Source organism: Sus scrofa, chromosome 14 (assembly GCF_000003025.6).
Source record: "Sus scrofa isolate TJ Tabasco breed Duroc chromosome 14, Sscrofa11.1, whole genome shotgun sequence".
In the NCBI taxonomy this organism is placed as follows: domain Eukaryota; kingdom Metazoa; phylum Chordata; class Mammalia; order Artiodactyla; family Suidae; genus Sus; species Sus scrofa.
This window is the reverse complement of record NC_010456.5, coordinates 23257624-23275039: the sequence shown is the minus strand read 5'-3', so window position 1 is coordinate 23275039 and position 17416 is coordinate 23257624. Positions and strand designations below refer to the sequence as shown.

Here is a 17416-nt window from a genome sequence, read left to right as displayed (position 1 = left end):
AGGTTGCAGACATGACTCAGATCCCTCATTGCCGTGGCTGTGGCATAGACCAGCAGCTGCAATTCTGATTTGATGCCTAGCCTGGGAACTTCCATGTGCCGCAGGTGCAGCCCTAAAAAGAAAAGGAAAAAAAACCAAAAAACTTTTTTGATGCACCACAACATATAGAAGTTTCTGGGTCAGGGATTGAATCCAAGCTGCAGTTGCAGCAGTGCTGGATCCTTTAAACCACCGTGCTGGGCCAAGTTTTGAACCTGTGCCTTCACAGTAGTCAGATTCTTAACCCACTGGGCCCCAGCGGGAATGCCCATAGTTAAGTTTTAATATGGTGTGAGGTAGAGTCCAGCTTCATTCTTTTGCATGTGGCCATCCAGATGTTCCAGTGCCATTTGTTGAAAAGACTATTCTCTCCCCATTGAATTGTCTTGGCATCTTTGTCAACTGACCACAAATTTAAGGCCTTTTTTTCCCTGTACTCAGTTCTATTCCCTTGATCTTTATGTCTGTCCTTATGCCAGTCTTGATTACTATGGCTTTGTAGATTTTGGTTTTTTGGGGGTTTTTTGAATGATTTTTATTTTTTTCCATTATAGCTGGTTTACAGTGTTCTGTCAATTTTCTACTATACAGCAAGGGGACACAGTCACACATACATGTATACATTCTATTTTCTCACATTATCATGCTCCATCATAAGTGACTAGGCATAGTTCCCAGTGCTACACAGCAGGATCTCATTGCTTATCCATTCCAAAGGCAATAGTTTGGAGTTCCCATCGTGGCGCAGTGGTTAACGAATCCGACTAGGACCCATGAGGTTGCAGGTTCGGTCCCTGCCCTTGCTCAGTGGGTTGACGATCCGGCGTTGCCGTGAGCTGTGATGTAGGTTGCAGACGCGGCTCAGATCCCGAGTTGCTGTGGCTCTGGTGTAGGCCGGTGGCTACAGCTCTGATTGGACCCCTAGCCTGGGAACCTCCATGTGCCACGGGAGCAGCCCTAGAAATAGCAAAAAAAAAAAAAAAAAAACAAACAAAAAAAACAAAAAAAACAAAGGCAATAGTTTGCATCTATTAACTCCAAATTCCCAGTCCATCCCACTCCCTCCCCCATGGCTTTGTAGATTTTGATTTGGGGCAATGTGAGTCCTTCAACTTGGCCTTTTTTTTTTTTTTTTTTTTTTGCAGGATTGTTTTGGGGTCTCTGAATTTCTGTATGAATTTTAAGACAGGCCTGCCAATTTCTGCAAAATGGAAGCTGGGATTTTAGTAGAGATAAAGTTATGCTGCAGTGACTTCTGAGACTAGCCCCCTGGAGTGGGGCAAGGCCACACAGGTTGACGGCACAGCTCCCACAAGACTGCCCCCTGTTCAGACACTTCATGAGTTAGAGGGTCCTTAGGCCCCAGCCTTCTGACCAGATGGCTACAAATTCAGGGATCCTCCCCACACCCTCCAGTCTGCTGATTGACTGGAATTACAGAACTCAGGCAAGTGTTGTACTTATGCAATAGAACATAACCAAGAACCAACCAGAGAGACAGACACATACGGAAGGTCTGGGAAGGTCGCAAACTCAGAGCTTTGTGCTCCTTGGGGATGTGTCCCCTCCTGGCACATTGCTATGTGACAGTATTCAGAGTATGGCTGACAGAATAGCTCAGCTGAGCTCTGGTGTCCGGAGTTCACCAGGCATTTCCTTACTTAGGCTGATGGACTGAATCATTGCCAGTGTTAATCTCCAGCCCCCTCCCCTCCCCAGGGTGGGGCTCATTTCAAGCCTGCTCATCTTTTGGGCATAGCCAGCCCCCACGCTGAGCCATCTCACTGGCGTAAATGAGATGTGGTCTCGGGGGCCCACCGTGAACAGCAGACTCTCCCATCACTCGGAGAGTAGGGAGGGTGTGGAGGGCCTCCCCCCAGGAACAGGACAGGGAGGTTCTTGACTATGCGGACAGATACCTGAAGGTTAGCTGCAATGTGGAATCTGAAATCATACCTAGTCATTTTCTGTCTTCTGTTACATAAAAACCCAATCTGTCCCTGTGTAACACCACTGAACTGTACAACTTAAAAGGGTTAAGATGTTTTATATTGTGTATGACCACAACAAAGAAAACTGAAAAAACTATCTACCGTCACTTTTTTTTTAAAGACATTTCAGTATTTCTTTTTGGGTTTTCCTGTGGCATATGAAGTTCCTGGACCAGGGAGGAAAGCCAAGCCGCCCTTGTGCCCTACACCACAGCTGCAGCAGCATCAGGCCAGGGATCAAACCCAAGACACCACTGATCCCATCGCACTCTCACTCTTCACTTTTGAGAGGCTTTAACTTGTGTGATTCTGCAGTGCTAGCCCGGGTCTCTCAGGGGTATCTGTTCCCTGATGTATGCCGATTCTCCACACTCTACACAGTCTCCAACTACACATGTTAATATCAATGCAAGTTTCATCAGAAAGGAAATCTGCCAAGTGCACACTGGCAAAATAAATCTTCCAAAATTCTGACTTTCCCCGAAAGGTCAGACTTTATAATTGACAACACTGTCAGTTGTTTTCCTTGAAACGACAACTTTGCTTTGTCTATTTTTGAGAAAACATCTGCTAGGTATTACTATCTGCCATGTCTAAGTAGCTGTAGCCTGTCAAAGCACTTTTTCTCAAGACAGATGTCTTTTTCAGGATGCTGCAGAATGACATACATGTACCTCCTGTCACCAAAGAACATGACAAACGAAAGCACTCAGAGTCCAGGAGTAATAAAATCCTGGCCTTTACTGCTTCCTACGCACACTCGCGGGTGAAGGTACATCTCCCCGTGTGTGGAGGGTGAGAATGCAGTGGCCGCAGGGTGGTCTGGTGCTAACCTGATGGGGGCTCAGGCTCCCTCGTGCTCACTTGGTGCCGTTGGCTCAGTGGTCTTCAGGATGGACAGCCAGCAGTGTTCTGGGTTCTCAGGAAGGTGGCACCTCCCGCCAGGGGCCACGGGCTCTCCCGGGTCTGACGATGTCTGTACTACAGGGGGGTCTTGTTGGCAAATGGGACTCATCCAGCAGAGACAACAAAGAGGTTGATCATCCCAGAGAGAAGTGAGTGAAAATTTAAGGGGACAGATGTGGAGCAAACAAAGGTGGCCTCTGCAAGCAGGAGGCTCCGGGTTTGAGGGAGGTATGTGGGGAGTGACTTTCTCACTAAAGTGTAGACACTGGCTCCCCCCCCCCCGCCCCCATTTGTGACCTTGAACTTTGCATAGTGTGGGGGCATGTGTCTCCACAGTGCCAGAAGCATCGCTACCACCTTCACTGCCAGGGCCCCTCTGGGAGCTGCAGCCTGTCCGCCGCCCCCAGCACAGCGGGGCCCACCTGTCCCACCATCTCAGGCCTTCTGAGGCCAGTGCCATGTCTCCCAGATCCCAAGGCCCTGGGGACCCAGCAGGTGCAGGTAGGCTCATCTCTCCAAGTTCAAAGTGAAAAGCTAACACAGACAACGTCCAGTTTCCGTCTTGTGTTCACTTTGCTACTTCTGAGGCCCTTCCTTGCTCAGGAGTGAGGTCCCCCTCCCCACACTGCTCACAAAGGCTGCCAGGCTCCCTCCAGCTGCTTGGCAGCAGACAGGGCTGTGGCCCACAGGTAAGGGGCCATCTGCCCAGCCTCACACCCTCTCCGCGTCCCTGGCCCCCAGCCTCTGCGCCTGCAATATTCTCCCCTTTCACTTGGATCTCTGGTCATGCCCAGGGCCACTGTGCAAGCCACAGGGCCCTGCTGGGACGGCAGGGCAAGGCCAGTCCCCTGTTCCCACGCACCCAGCCACTCCACAGTACTAAGTGTGATGTGGGAATTCTTTGTTCTGGCATTTATAGCAAAAGTTGAAAGGCTCAGCTCTATCTTTAGTCAGCTGCCTGAGCCTCTCCCACCTTTTGATACAAGTCTCTTTCTGTGAAGAAAAGGGCAGGCTGAGGGACAACCTGGTAATAGCAGTAATCCCTTTTTTGGGCCACACCCACAACATGTGGAAGTTCCCAGGTCAGGGATCGAAACTGCCACAGCAGCAACCCGAGCGGCTACAGTAACAACAATGGATCCTTAACCTGCTACACCACCAAACTCCCTTTTTTATTTATTTATTTTTTGTCTTTTTTTTTGTTGTTGTTGTTGTTGCTATCTCTTGGGCCGCTTCCGTGGCATATGGAGGTTCCCAGGCTAGAGGTCGAATCGGAGCTGTAGCCACCGGCCTACGCCAGAGCCACAGCAACGCGGGATCTGAGCCGAGTGTGCAACCTACACCACAGCTCACGGCAACACCGGATCGTTAACCCACAGAGCAAGGGCAGGGACCAAACCCGCGACCTCATGGTTCCTAGTCGGATTCGTTAACCACTGCGCCACGACGGGAACTCCCAAACTCCCTTTTTTAAACAAATGCTTTGAGAAGTAATTCATACACCAAACTCATTCTTGCAATTTTAGATCTTTTCCTTGTCCCCAAAGAAAGCCTGTACTACCAGCCTGCAGCCCTGCTCCCTCGACACCTTTGCATTCCCTTCTATTCCACTGTACGCCCCACTCCCCCATGTGTCATTACCTGTTCATCAGGTGAGACACCTGGGCTGTCTCCACTGTCATGAATGCTGTGCTGTGGACACGCTTTCACTCTCCTTGGCATGTGCCAGGTGTGGGGCCGTGGGGTCACAGGGCAGCCACACAGCTAACCCATTTCACACCCACCAGCAGTGCCAGTGCATGAGGGGCCACATGCCCACATTTCAGGCCACATCTGCACTGTCCCAGCTCACACCTCCTCTGCAGGAGGGGTATGTCCCTATGTTTGACACCTCTAGCAATCGATGACACTGAGCCCCTCCTGATGGCTTGTGGCCACCGTGCCCCTGGCTGAGCTCACCAAGGGGGAGCACGTGCCTCGCTGGCTGGGGCAGGGTTCAAACATGGGGTTGGGGTTGTTGTCTGAATTTTCTTAGAGAAATGAATCTCCACTTGCTGTCTGCCCTCAGGACAATTCCCAGACTATTAAAAGACTGCTGGTTTCACGACCTTTGCCAGTTACAAATGGTGCTCCACGTACTACCCTCTGGAAGTTGATTCCAGTCAACCTCTTGTTCTGTGACCAAACACTGGGCCCAGTCAGTGGGGGCTGTTTATTGACCACAAGCAGGATTTGGGTAATTCTGGGCACTGCTTTTTAATAAACCGGATTCATCCAACACTGAGGCTTAATGACAAGTGACTCAGAGTGGCTGCAGTCCCCACTTGCACACACTGCTTCCAGCCCCTCAGGAAGATGAGCAGGGTGCCAAGCTTTCTGTAACCGCGTCCCTCTGATACACTGTTTCTGGCCACAGCTGGACAACAGCGGGTCAGGTGCTTCCAGTGGCCCAGGCAGTCCTGCAGAAAGCGATGCAGCTGCAGGTGGTGACCACGGCCTCCCTGTCAACACTGGGTCCCCGGCAGGCTCTGGCCACTGGGGAGGCCCTGAGTCAGCAGCAGGCCCGGCTGAGGAAGGTGAGCCCTGTGATGGTGACACATCCCAATGTCAGAAAGGACGAGGCTGGGGGCTGTGCTCAGCTCCATGTGCACACCCAGAAGCTTAGGGCTGGACCTGACAGGCCTGGTTTGAGGCTGCGTGGACACGGGGAAGCCGCGGTTGCCCTGCTCCTGCGTGTCCCTCCGCGTCCCAGGCCTTAGTCCTGGCATGTACTCAGCGAGCCATGAGTGGCCTGTACAGAACCGAGGGCAGGCTGTGTACACAGAGCACAATCTACAGCCCACATGCTCTCCTGTAAGCGGCCCCTCCATCCCGTGAGCACATGGATGACGCATGTGTCTGGTCGTTACCCTGCCAACACCTTCAGGCAGAGGTGAGGAGCCACAGCTTAGTCCTGTTTTTTTGAGCTTGCTTTACTGTCAGCACAAGTTTCAGAAACGAGGCTATCGCACACACAGCAGTCAGCTCTCCGAAGGCGGCCGTCTGTACCTTCGTGTCACATGCGATGACCATGAAGAAAAGTGTCAGTGTCCCCTCTGGTTTCTGTGACGACTCGTAGGGAATGGCTCCTTCCTGGGTTGGCTACAGAGTAGCTGGTGGTTCACTCCAAAGGCGAGGGACTCAGGGACCCCTTTCAGAGGTAGGATGGTTGTTATAAGAGCTGAGTTCCTAGCCACCTCAGGCTGACCCTTACTGTCAGCTGAACACGACAGGTGCCATCGTGTCAGCTCTGAGTCAGCGTAAACAGTTTTGCTAAAGCCCTGTTTCCAGAAGGACTGCCCAACTGGAGGCTGACCTCTGCATGCTCCTCAGTCTTGAGCTTGAGCTCCCCCAGTGGGTCTGGTGGGGCCAAAAAAGTACCTCATGTCCAGGGTCCCGGCCTGAGGCATCATGGTGCTTGGGATGAAGGCCCTTTTGTCTAAGGCGTCCCTGTCTTTAGTCACATGTCCAGCTGCCAGTATGCAGGATGTTTCCAGAAAGAAGATGAATAATATCCCAGAGGCAACCAGGCCCCTTGCTGGTCTGTCCTGAGCCCTGGCCTAGGCCTCCTTCTGCCTCCGCTCTTCCTGCAGGGGCATGGGTGGGAGTGAAACAGATGGGGCCACCCTCCCCTCACCACCCTGCCCCCCAACCTCAAGGGAGGAGATGCCCGGCACTGGCTCAGGAAGCAGAGTCCTGGCCTTGGCACGCCCCCCCCCCCCAGAGTGGGTTACCCCAAGAGATTCCCCACCACAGTCCCTTACCTTGACGGCCCTCTCCAGCTGGGACAAGGCAGCCTCATATCGTGGGACCAGCGGCTGCAACAGCTCACTGGGGGTATCATGCCGCTCCAGCCCGGGCACCCCGCCCTCCTCCAGCATCCGCAGGAACCTCCTCTCCTAGAGGACACAAGGGTGTGAGGAAGAGGTTCCTGGCCTCTCCCAGCGACCCCACACAGAGGCCCAGCCTGGCCTCCCACTGAGACCCACGCAGACTAACCTGCACTTTGAGAAGCAGCGTGAAGGCCTGTCCGCTTTTCCCAGCACGGGCGGTTCTTCCAACCCTGAAACCCAGCACAGCTGCCTCCAGGGTGGTGGCCTCCAGACCCTCAGGGCTCTGAGGGAACCACAGTTTCATACCAGGCCACCCCTACCCAGACCAGGGGCCAGTCCCTCACCGGTGCACATAGGTCCGCAGGTATTGGGGGGCGTCGTAGTTCAGCACCAGCTGCACGCCCTGCACATCGATGCCGCGGGCTGTGGCGTCTGTGCTGATGAGGCTGGCGGGACACAAGGGTCTGTGGGCCCTGCCCAAGGCCAAAAGCAGGCACCCCTGCCCCCACCCCCACCCCACTGGGGACAACTACCATGTAGCTGGGAGGTGAATTCCTCTTCTTTCCCCCTTTTAAAATTTTTTTATATTTTTAAATTTTAATTTTTGGTCTTTTTATCTTTTTAGGGCCACACCCAGGGCACACGGAGGTTCCCAGGCTAGGGGTCCAATTGGAGCTGAAGCCACTGGCCTATGCCACAGTCCCAGCCACACGGGATCCGAGCCATGTCTGCAACCTACACCACAGCTCATGGCAACGCCGGATCCTTAACCCACTGAGCAAGGGCAGGGACCGAACCCGCAACCTCATGGTTCCTAGTCGGATTCATTAACCACAGCGCCACGACGGGAACTCCCTGGGAGGTGAATTTCTGCTGAGGTGCCCTTCAGGAATCCAGGCTGGCACCTGGAGTGAGCACCCTGCCCCTCAGCAGGACCCCAGCCTGTCTTTCTGGGTACTCACAGCTGAATCTTCCCCTGTTCAAACTGCTTCAAGATTGTCTTCCTCTGACCAGGCCCATAGCGGGAGGAGAACTCAGCCACAGTCACACCCCCGAAAGCCTGAACCAGCAGGAACAGCCTGGGTGGGAGAAGCAGAGCTGGTGGGCCAGGGCCAGAACCACCTCCAGCCCTGCCCTGACCCAGTGCAGCCAGGTCTCACCTGTGGGAGTTCTCACGGGAGTTGGTGAAACAGAGGACCCTGGAGAAGTTCATTTCCAGGATCAGGTGCAGAATGACTAACGGCTTCAAGCGGAGGCTACAGGGTATGTAGTGATGCTGTGGGGGATGGCATGGGGTTGGCCAGGGCCTGCGTGCCTGGCTGTGCCCCCTCCCCACCTCCACACACCCTGCTTACCGTGAGCCCTGCGGGGAAGGTGTACTTCCCACCTGAGTCCCTGTCCTCATCAACGTCAGGGTCTCTGGGGCCCCCAGGTGCTGACCCTGTAGAAAAGAGCCGGGGCTGGTAGAGGCCGAGCTGCTGCAGCTTTTCAGGGTTCTGGGTGAGAGTGGCTGAAAAGAGTAGTTTCTGCAGTGGCATCTGGGGACAGGAGATGCTGAAAGAGAGAAGGGTACTGGGAAAGCAGCCAGAGCCCACCCCAGCCCCGGGGGAGTGTGTCTCAGAGTGGGGGACAGGGGAAGGGATGGCTCAGGGCAGCTCCCCTGGACGCAGAGAAGTACGGAGCTCAGGACCAGGTACCTGGCAGCTGTCACAGCCTGGAGCTGTGTTCTCTGCAGCAGAGCTAAGGGACCCTTGGTACCCTCGCCTGGGAAGGCTGCCGCCATCACCCGCGGCAGCCAGGACTGGTGCATGCTGTCGATCATCCGATCAGCTTCATCGATGATCTGCAGGAGGCAGGAAGCCAAGGTCAGCCCTGGCTCTGGGCCCGGGCCTCCCTCTCCACAGGTGACCTACCAGGAAGCGGAGGTGCTGGAGGCTGAACCCTGGGGTCTGGTCAACGTGGTCCACCAGGCGGCCAGGGGTGGCTACCACAATGTCAGCCAGGCAGCGAAAGCCATGTGGTCTGTGGAGTGGAGTATGGCTCAGCAGGGCCTCTGCACTGACCCCTCCCACTCGGGGACCCTGCAGAGCGGGCCACCTCCCCAGGGAGTCACAGCCCAGCAGGACTTACGTCTTCTGCACGAGGCTCTCCTGCTCCTTGGCCAGTGACTTCTGCCCAGTGACCAGGGCAACCCGCAGAGGAGTGGCATCTGTGTAGACGTTGAACACTTTGCTCACCTGGAGAAGGATCATCAATCACATGACCAGAGGCCCCATGTTGCAGGAACAAAGACCTCTGGGTATGGGGCCCACGTACCTGCTGGGCCAGCTCCTTGGTTGGCAGCACAACCAGGGCGCGAACCTGGCACACAGCTCGATGTAGCAGGGCCTATGGTGGAAGGACAGTCACCTGTGTTGGCAGGGTTGCTCCCAGGCTGCCAAACTCGCTTCGGGGCGGGGGTTTCACTCACCTGCACCACAGGGATGACAAAGGCCAAAGTCTTCCCACTGCCCGTGGGGGCCGAAACACAGAGGTCACTAGGCCGGTAGCCACCTCTGCTCACCAGAAACCCGCAGGCTGTGCTTTCCAGGAGAGCAGGAATCACTGCTGCCTGTACTGGACAAAGAAGGGCAAGAGGCAAGTCATATCTGGGCACAGACACCCGGAATCAGCACAGGCACCAAGGCCAGTCTCTTCCCAACCTGGGACCTCCAGGCTGTTCTCACTCAAGGTCAGCTCCAGAGCCTCTAGTTCCATCAAGAGGCCAAAGACCCTGAGACCAAGACCACACTTGACACTGGACCTGAGCAGGGGCTTCCTACATCAGCAGCTGTCAAGTAATGGCCTTGCATGACTCGGAGTGAAGATGGTCTGTGTAGAAACCGCTCCTACCCTCCAGCCACCCATCCAGCTGCCCAGGGCTGGGGCACCTGGAAAGTAGGACGAGATGCCCTGTGCATGCAACTTCTTCTGAAGGTCTGGGTGCACTTCAGGGATGTCCTCGATAGGCACCTGGCCTTCGGTGACATTCTTTCCAACACAGCTTGGTTGAGCTAACCACACGGGCAGGAAAGGCTGGACCTATCACAAAGGACGGGAAAGAAAGAAGCCAGATAAACACTCCAGAGGGTACTCAGGCCAGGAGAGAGAGGCCCTAGAAGCCAACGTCAAAACACTTAGGCTGAAAAAGCTGCAATAAACAAGCCGGCCCAAATCTTCTAACTTCTGCCAACGCCTACTCCTTGACCCCCACAACGCACTCTCCACTTAGCCTTTATTTATTTATTTATTTTATTTTTGCTTTTTCTAGGGCCGCACCCACAGCATATGGAGGTTCCCAGGCTATGGGTCTAGTTAGAGCTGCAGCTGCAGATCTATACCACAGCCACAGCAACATGGGATACGAGCCGAGTCTGTGAACTTCACCACAGCTCACGGCAATGCCGGATCCCCAACCCACTGAGCGAGGCCAGGGATCAAACTGGCAACCTCATGGTTCCTAGTCAGATTTGTTTCTGCTCTGCCACGATGGGAACTCCCTCTACTTAGCCTTTAAAAAAATGGGAAAATTCACACCAACAGGTGCTACTCCCTGAACCAAACCACCGAGAAAATAATCTTTTAACCTATAATATCTAAATCCTGAGGCACACCTACAAGGCCCTCTGTCACCTGGCACTCTCCTGCCTGCAGCTTCGTTTCCTAACACTAGCTATGCCCCAGCCATACAAACTCCTCTGTTCTTACAAACACAAATCATAACTACCTCACAGTCTTTGCCCCAACCTGGCCTGGCACACACTTTCCTTACTTAACCAGGCTGATCCCTAAGGATCAAAGTGGCCCTCCCCATAGCCACCCTGCCAAAATTTTCTTTTTTCTTTAAGACCACATCCTCATGGATACTAGTTGGGTTCTTAACCTCCAAGCCACAACAGGAACTCCCAAAATAAATCTTTGTTTTTTATCTCACTTTTATTTATTTACTTTTTTTTCAGGCTACATCAGCAGCATATGGAAATTCCCAGGCGAGGGGTCAAATCGGAGCCAGCCTATACCACAGCCACAGCAATGCAGGATCTGAGCCGCATCTGTGACCTACACCACAGCCCAAGACAACGCTGGATCCTTAACCCATAGAGCAAGCCCAGGGATCAAATCTGTGTCTTCATGGGTGCTAATCAAATTCATTTCCCCTGAACCGCAACGGGAATTCCTGTTTGTTTTTTTTTAGAGCTATAACCAGAGCATATGGAAGTTTCCAGGCTAGGGGTGAAATTGGAGCAGTAGCTGCCAGCCTATGCCACAGCCACGCAGGATCCTTAACCCACTGAGTGAAGCCAGGGATCGAACCGGCATCCTCATGGATGCTAATCAGGTTCATTACCACCGAGCCATGACAAGAACTCCTGCTAAACCTTTCTTATTCTTCATGGAGCCTGTCAAGCTCACCTATTGGTTTACTGAAATTTCTTACGCTAAAATAAACCTACAATTAGCTCAGGAACCTGGAAGAATGGGGGTAGAATCTCCCGTTTTCTTTGCTAAATTGCTGAGCACAGTGGAAGTTCCTTAAACGTGCACCCCAAGTAAGCAAAGCTGTTTAGGAAAACCTCTGTGACAACAGCAATAGGACATGACAGTTTAGAAAAAAGGAAAAACCTTGTAAAAACCTTGTAATTGAAGAGAAACTGCTGAGTTTGCACGGGATTCAGATTACTAATGGATACCGCAAAACTGGAAGCCAAGCTTTCATTCACTGAACGCAAATCAAACACCCACTAGATACAATCACGGTTTTCAACGTGCCTTTCCACGAACACTACCTGCATTAACGACGGCCGCCCCAGCCCTGCTGCCTCCCACCCCCGGGTCGCTCACCTTTGGCGTCCTGCTTCTCCCGAAGCCCCCGAGCACCAGGGCGTGGGCTGAGGGCCCAGGGGCCTCTTCCGGGGATCCCTCTGGTGGCCCCGCGTCTTCCGCGCCGACGCTTTCGTCCTCCGGCTCCCGCTCTTTGCTTTCTAAGCGGGAGAAGCGGAGCCGCGGCGATGCGTCAGCCCCACGCAGCTGCGAATCCCAGGCCGCACCCCCCGACCCTCGCCCTGCTCTACCCTGCCCCGCGCGTCCCCACCTGCGCCCGCGTTCTCGCTGTCCGTTTTCCGCCGCTTGCCGGGCAGCATTTGCGGGTTCCCCGGAGTCCCGCCGCCCTCGCGTCTCCGTGTTCTGCGCGGCCGCCGCCGCCGCTTCCCCGCGGCCTGTGCGGTCTGCGGGGCCTCCTCCGCAGGCTCCTGTTGCGGTGGCTCCTGCTGCGGCTGCTGCTTCTGCAGCTGCCGCTCTCGGGCCCGGCGCCGCAGCCGCTCCAGCAGCGCCCGCGCCCGGCCATCCGCCTCAGCCTCCTCCCCGGCCTCCTCTAAGCCCCCGTAACGGGCGACATGGAAAAGCGCCATGCCTGCCGCCGCGTTCCGCTCGGGCCCGGCGCGCTCAGATGACGGCAGGGGCGGAGCAGTGATGTCAGCGGGCACCAGCGATGACGTCGATGGCGCGCCGGGCAGCAGAGAGGCGAGCGAGTGTCTTCCGCGTGGGGCTGCAGCATGGAATTGGAAGCCGGCCCCGAGGGCGCGCGCCGGGCGCTGGGCCGCCTGGTGGAGGCGGTGCTGGCGAGCCGCGGCGAGGCCAATGCCGTGTTCGACATCCTGGCAGTGCTGCAGGTGGGGGCACTTAGGGTGTGGCGAGGGTCGCGGCCGGGTCCTGGATTTGGAGGCTTAGAAAGGGGGCCTCCTTGGGCTCGGACGAGGTGGGGCTGAGGTTCGGATGAGGGCAGATAATGCCGACAGGCAGATAATTGCAAATACTCTCCCGCCTCGCCCGGTCTTCATGTTGGAAGGTCTGGTCGGAAGGTGGGCAGAGGCGAGTTGGGAGGGTCACGCCAGAATCAAAGGTGGGGTGCACTGGGGCTGGGGTCCTGAACGGGATAGGGGGCAGGGACCACAGTTCCTGGCTGGGCACCCTGCAACCAGCATCTTCCCTGCAGTCTGAGGACCAGGAGGAGATACAAGAAGCGGTGCACGCATGCAGCCGACTTTTCGGGGCTCTGCTGGCCCGCGGAGAGCTGTTTGTGGGCCAGCTGCCCTCTGAGGAGATGGTCATGGCAGGTGAGTGTCCAGGAGAACCTGGTTTCTGGCAGGGTTGGAGGCAGACCTTACTAGCATGGGTTGAGCCCAACCAAAACAGTACCACAGGATATGCAGGTTGGTGGGATCAGCAGATTCTGCTTGAGGGGAGAGGTCTGTAATGCAGACCCTGGAGCCAGTTTTAAGTAAAGGTCGAGCAAGGTATGACTTTTTATCTCGTTTTGTGCCACTTGTGGGATTTGGCATTGCAGAGCATTGGTCATTAACGCCACAGAGAGCTAGGTTTACACGTCTCAGTTCTTGGGATTGCTGGCTTTTGGGGCAAAAAAGAGGACCCTATCCTTAGCAGGACCTCCCTTCTCGAGGGAATGTACTCGTCCCGCCCCAGGTCTGGAGCCATGGTGACTGTCTGTATTTGTTCCCTGGTTGGGCTGAGGAGGGGGCAGTGGGAGGGGGGAGCCGGGCCCAGCCTGGTGTGCGTGGGCGTCAGTGTGGGCTGACCACCCTGCCCTGCTTGCAGGATCTCAGGGGGCCACTCGCAAGTACAAAGTGTGGATGCGGCACCGCTACCACAGCTGCTGCAACCGCCTGGGGGAGCTCTTGGCCTATCCCTCCTTTCAGGTCAAGGTGAGTCTGGGTTGTAGGCCTTGCCTGGTCTCTGCACCCCAACCCCCAGGCTCTCCACACAGCAGAGGCCTAGAGCTGTGGCTGCAAGTGCCTGTCTAGGCAAGGAGGCTCTGTTTCTTTGGCTGGTTTGCTGGGGTTGTGGGTTCATTCTGTTTCTTGACTCTCATAGGAGTGTTATGGGCAGGGGCATTCAGGCCTGATGTGTGGTGGGGGCAGCACGATCCCTTTATCATTGTCCTCTCAGGAGCTGGCACTTAGCACGCTCATGAAGTTGGTGCAGCTGGAGGGTGCGCACCCGCTGGAAAAGCCCAAGTGGGAAGGCAACTATTTGTTCCCTCGCCAGCTCTTCAAGGTAAGGGCCGAGGCTGTGGGCTCAGAGGTCTCCTGGGGCAGTCTCTTGGGGGGGGGCATTCTGGTGCCCCCCCAACTCTGCTTTGTACTCTGTCCCTGGGTTGCCCATGCTGGAGTGGGAGAGACGCTAACTGCCCCTCACCTTCCAAATCCAGTTGGTGGTGGAAGGTCTGCTCTCTCTGGAGGAGGACCACTCCCTGCTCCTCTCCCAGTTCCGGGAGTACCTGGAACATGACGACATCCGCTACCACACAATGCAGGCAGCCTCAGACACTGTGGCCCGAGTCACTGACGGGCGCCCTGAGGTGAGCCAGCCCAGCCCCTTGTCAGGGGAGGGGTGGGCAGTGGGCACGCAGTGTCCAGATGCTCAGGCCAGGCCTCCGGCAGGTGCCCCTCACTTTCTGGAACAATGCCTTCACACTGCTGTCCTCCGTGAGCCTGCCACGCCAGGAGAGTGACCTCTCCAGCTTCTACATCAAGCACGCAGGTGAGCATCCAGGGCAGGGGAGGGACAGAGGCAGACACGGGCCTGGCCTTGCTGCACATTTGGCTAACCTCATGCCTTCCTTGCAGGGCTCTCAGACAAGTGGAAGGTCGTCCACCTGAAGGTGAGATGCCCTGGATGGGTGGGAGGTCTCCCTGGGAACCCTCTGGCCTTGACTTGGACCGAGGTCATGGGAGGTCAGAGGCAGCTTGCCCAGATCTCTGGTGCAGAGCGAGGTCATGAGGGAGGTTTGTTTTTGGTGGGATTTTCTAGGTTGTGCTTCCTACTTACAGAAGGCAGGAGGAGGGTGGGGTGGGATAGGGGTGGGGGGAGGGCGGGGACAGCGTGTGCAGCCTTGACCCCTAAAACCCTGATCCCTGCCCTGTAGGAGCACAGGAAAGCCTTCCAGGTGATGTGGCTTGGCTTCCTCAAACACCAGGTAGGGTGATGGTGGGGGGGGTGGCCTCAGGTCTGGGCTCTGGCTGCCTGCTTCTGGGAGTGGGGCCAGCTGCACCCTGATCTGCTGCTTCCTGCAGCTGCCCCTGCGCATTTGTAAGAAGGTGCTGGTGATCATGCACGACTCTATCCTGCCGCATCTGGCGCAGCCCACCCTCATGATCGACTTCCTCACCCGTGCCTATGACATTGGTGAGCAGGTGGCGGCCCACAGGGCGGAGACCAGGGGGCCCTGCACATGGCTCTCCAGGGTGGCGGTGCAAATCAGGCTGGGGCTCCAAGGCTGCGTGTCTGTCTGCAGGTGGAGCTATCAGCCTCTTAGCCTTGAATGGGCTGTTCATCCTGATTCATAAACACAACCTGTGAGTATCACCTGAGGTGGGGGGCGGGGGTGGGGGATGTGGGCCTCTTGGCTCTGCCTGTTCATCCTGCCCCAGGCCAGGGTCCCTGATCAGTTCTCTCCCTGCCCCTGCCCCACCCATGCCCATTACTCACCCCGTGCTCTCAGGGAGTACCCTGACTTCTACCGGAAGCTCTACAGCCTCCTTGACCCATCTGTCTTCCATGTCAAGTATCGGGCCCGTTTCTTCCACCTGGCTGACCTCTTCCTGTCGTCCTCGTGAGTGCTCCCAACAGCAGGGTGGGCAACACAAGGGACACCTGGTCTGGCTTGGAGCAGTGGGACCCCCAGTGCCCCACCCGTCCCCTTGGGGCTGCAGCCTTAGGCCAGGAAGGGGGCTGGGGGCTGGTGGTGGGGGTCAGCTGGGCCTCATACCCACTGTCTCGCCCAGCCACCTGCCCGCCTACTTGGTGGCGGCCTTTGCCAAGCGTCTGGCCCGCCTGGCCCTGACGGCGCCCCCCGAGGCCCTGCTCATGGTCCTGCCCTTTATCTGCAACTTGCTGCGCAGACACCCAGCCTGCCGCGTCCTTGTGCACCGCCCAAGGGGCCCTGGTGAGTGTGCCGGAGCCCAGGTGATGGGCCCAGAGCTAGCATGTGTGGGCAGGTGGCAGAGCAGTCTGGTCTTGTTCCTAGAGCTGGATGCTGACCCCTATGACCCTGAAGAGGAGGATCCTGCCCAGAGCAGAGCCCTGGAGAGCTCCCTGTGGGAGCTGCAGGTGAGGGGGGGTCCTGGGTGCTCCCCCTCAGCCACCCACCCCTCCTACGTGATGGCCTTTAAGACACCAAGCTCCTCCTTCCTCTAGCCCCTGCCAGCAGCTCCACCAGGTCCCCACGGACCTGATCTCGCCCTGTCACTTAGCTGCCTGGGGAGCCTCTGCCCCTCTGCCCTCCCCCCATGGGCTGCCGAGGCAGTGGGATGTTCACTTTGCCTGAGGAGGGGGCAGTGACATCCCACGTGCCCCTCCAGGCTCTCCAGCAGCATTACCACCCTGAGGTGTCCAAGGCTGCCAGCGTCATCAACCAGGCACTGTCTGTGCCTGAGGCCAGCATCGCGCCACTCCTGGAGCTCACTGCCTTTGAGGTGAGGGCTCGGGGCAGGGCCGGGGGGCCAGAGTATGGGGTCCACACAGCAAGGAGTCTTTGACCGCCTGTCCATATTTTTTTTGCAGATCTTCGAGAGGGACCTGAAGAAGAAGGGGCCTGAGTCGGTGCCTCTGGAGTTCATCCCGGCCCAGGGCCTCTTGGGCCGGCGGGATGACCTCTGTGCCCAACACTTCACGCTGAGCTGACCCGGAGCCCTTGCTCCCCTGGATGGATGGTTTGGGAGGAGAGCTGCTTGGGTGGGCTGGTGGGCGGGGGTCCAGGGAGGCACAGGTCCTTTTCCCCAGCCCTTCCTGCCAAAGAAGCAGCACCTGCCCTGGGTCTCCTCTGCGACCCTGTGCTGCATGAGCTGGCGTGGTCTGAGTGCTGTCTGTCTTTGGGGTGGAGTTAGCTTCTTAAAGACAGTGTCATGTATGCCTTGTGCACGAGTGTCGTGGAGCCCAGGACGGTGGCCAACACCTATTGTGCCTCAGCGCGTGTCAGTTTTCTCCATCAAACCTCGTGGAAGTGGCTTTACGGGATCTGGCCTCAGGTGCCTGGGGCTCCTCCCACGATACCCACTTCCCCAAGTTAGTATGAGGTCCTGGGGCTCTTGTAGGACTGACCAGGAACATTCACCAGCAAGCTGTGCTGGGCCTCAGTGGCCTGCATGCAGCCAGGCCGTGGATGGAGCTGGACTTTCTGGGTTCCGTCACCTGCTGCTGGCTGTTTCACCCACAGCTCCCTTGGACCAGGGAGTGGAAGCCAGCTGTCTCTTGCCTAATTAAAATTCTGCTCCAGTTTATTTATTGTTTGTAAATTACAAGAGTGATACGACTCTAAGAACTCAGGGGGCAGGAGTGGGGAGGTGCATGGTTCCCACTGCCTGTAAACCACCCTCCTTTCCCTGCTGTGACTGCCATTCCCAGCTTTGGTGTCTGTCTGCTTTCTTTATTGTATTTTTTTCCCCCTCTTTTTAGGGCTGCACCTGCAGCATATTGAAGTTCTTAGGCTAGGGGTCAAATCAGAGTTGTAACTGCCCGTCTACACCACAGCCACAGCAACGCAGGATCTGAGCC

The 17416-nt window shown here is 56.2% G+C and overlaps 2 protein-coding genes across 2 annotated transcripts; one reads left to right on the top strand and one right to left on the bottom strand.

The window, feature by feature from the left end:
- On the bottom strand, positions 5135–12302 carry DDX51 (DEAD-box helicase 51). The gene is made up of 15 exons (XM_021072707.1): positions 11940–12302; positions 11690–11829; positions 9739–9889; positions 9279–9424; positions 9125–9196; positions 8939–9045; positions 8722–8830; positions 8506–8651; positions 8164–8362; positions 7969–8084; positions 7771–7887; positions 7153–7254; positions 6975–7038; positions 6740–6874; positions 5135–6562 (listed from the first exon to the last, which is right to left on the bottom strand). The coding sequence occupies exons 1-15, from the start codon at positions 12253–12255 to the stop codon at positions 6536–6538; spliced, it is 1947 nt and encodes a 648-aa protein (XP_020928366.1). The 5' UTR covers positions 12256–12302; the 3' UTR covers positions 5135–6535.
- On the top strand, positions 12327–17142 carry NOC4L (nucleolar complex associated 4 homolog). Its single transcript, XM_001928616.7, has 15 exons — positions 12327–12516; positions 12840–12960; positions 13460–13566; positions 13811–13918; positions 14073–14222; positions 14305–14404; positions 14491–14525; positions 14790–14840; positions 14938–15049; positions 15159–15219; positions 15366–15476; positions 15649–15809; positions 15891–15973; positions 16225–16338; positions 16427–17142. The coding sequence occupies exons 1-15, from the start codon at positions 12400–12402 to the stop codon at positions 16544–16546; spliced, it is 1551 nt and encodes a 516-aa protein (XP_001928651.1). The 5' UTR covers positions 12327–12399; the 3' UTR covers positions 16547–17142.

What these genes read in the sequence shown, in the direction of transcription:
- DDX51 (XM_021072707.1), bottom strand. Translation starts at nt 12,255, where the DNA reads ATGGCGCTTTTCCATGTCGCCCGTTACGGGGGCTTAGAGGAGGCCGGG. An exon ending in CATCTCGTCCTACTTTCCAG is followed by an intron (nt 9,425 to 9,738) that starts GTGCCCCAGCCC and finishes TTCTTTGTCCAG; the next exon opens with TACAGGCAGCAGTGATTCCT. An exon ending in CGCTGCTTCTCAAAGTGCAG is followed by an intron (nt 6,875 to 6,974) that starts GTTAGTCTGCGT and finishes TGTGTCCTCTAG; the next exon opens with GAGAGGAGGTTCCTGCGGAT.
- NOC4L (XM_001928616.7), top strand. Translation starts at nt 12,400, where the DNA reads ATGGAATTGGAAGCCGGCCCCGAGGGCGCGCGCCGGGCGCTGGGCCGC. An exon ending in TGAGGAGATGGTCATGGCAG is followed by an intron (nt 12,961 to 13,459) that starts GTGAGTGTCCAG and finishes CCCTGCTTGCAG; the next exon opens with GATCTCAGGGGGCCACTCGC. An exon ending in CACCCGTGCCTATGACATTG is followed by an intron (nt 15,050 to 15,158) that starts GTGAGCAGGTGG and finishes GTCTGTCTGCAG; the next exon opens with GTGGAGCTATCAGCCTCTTA.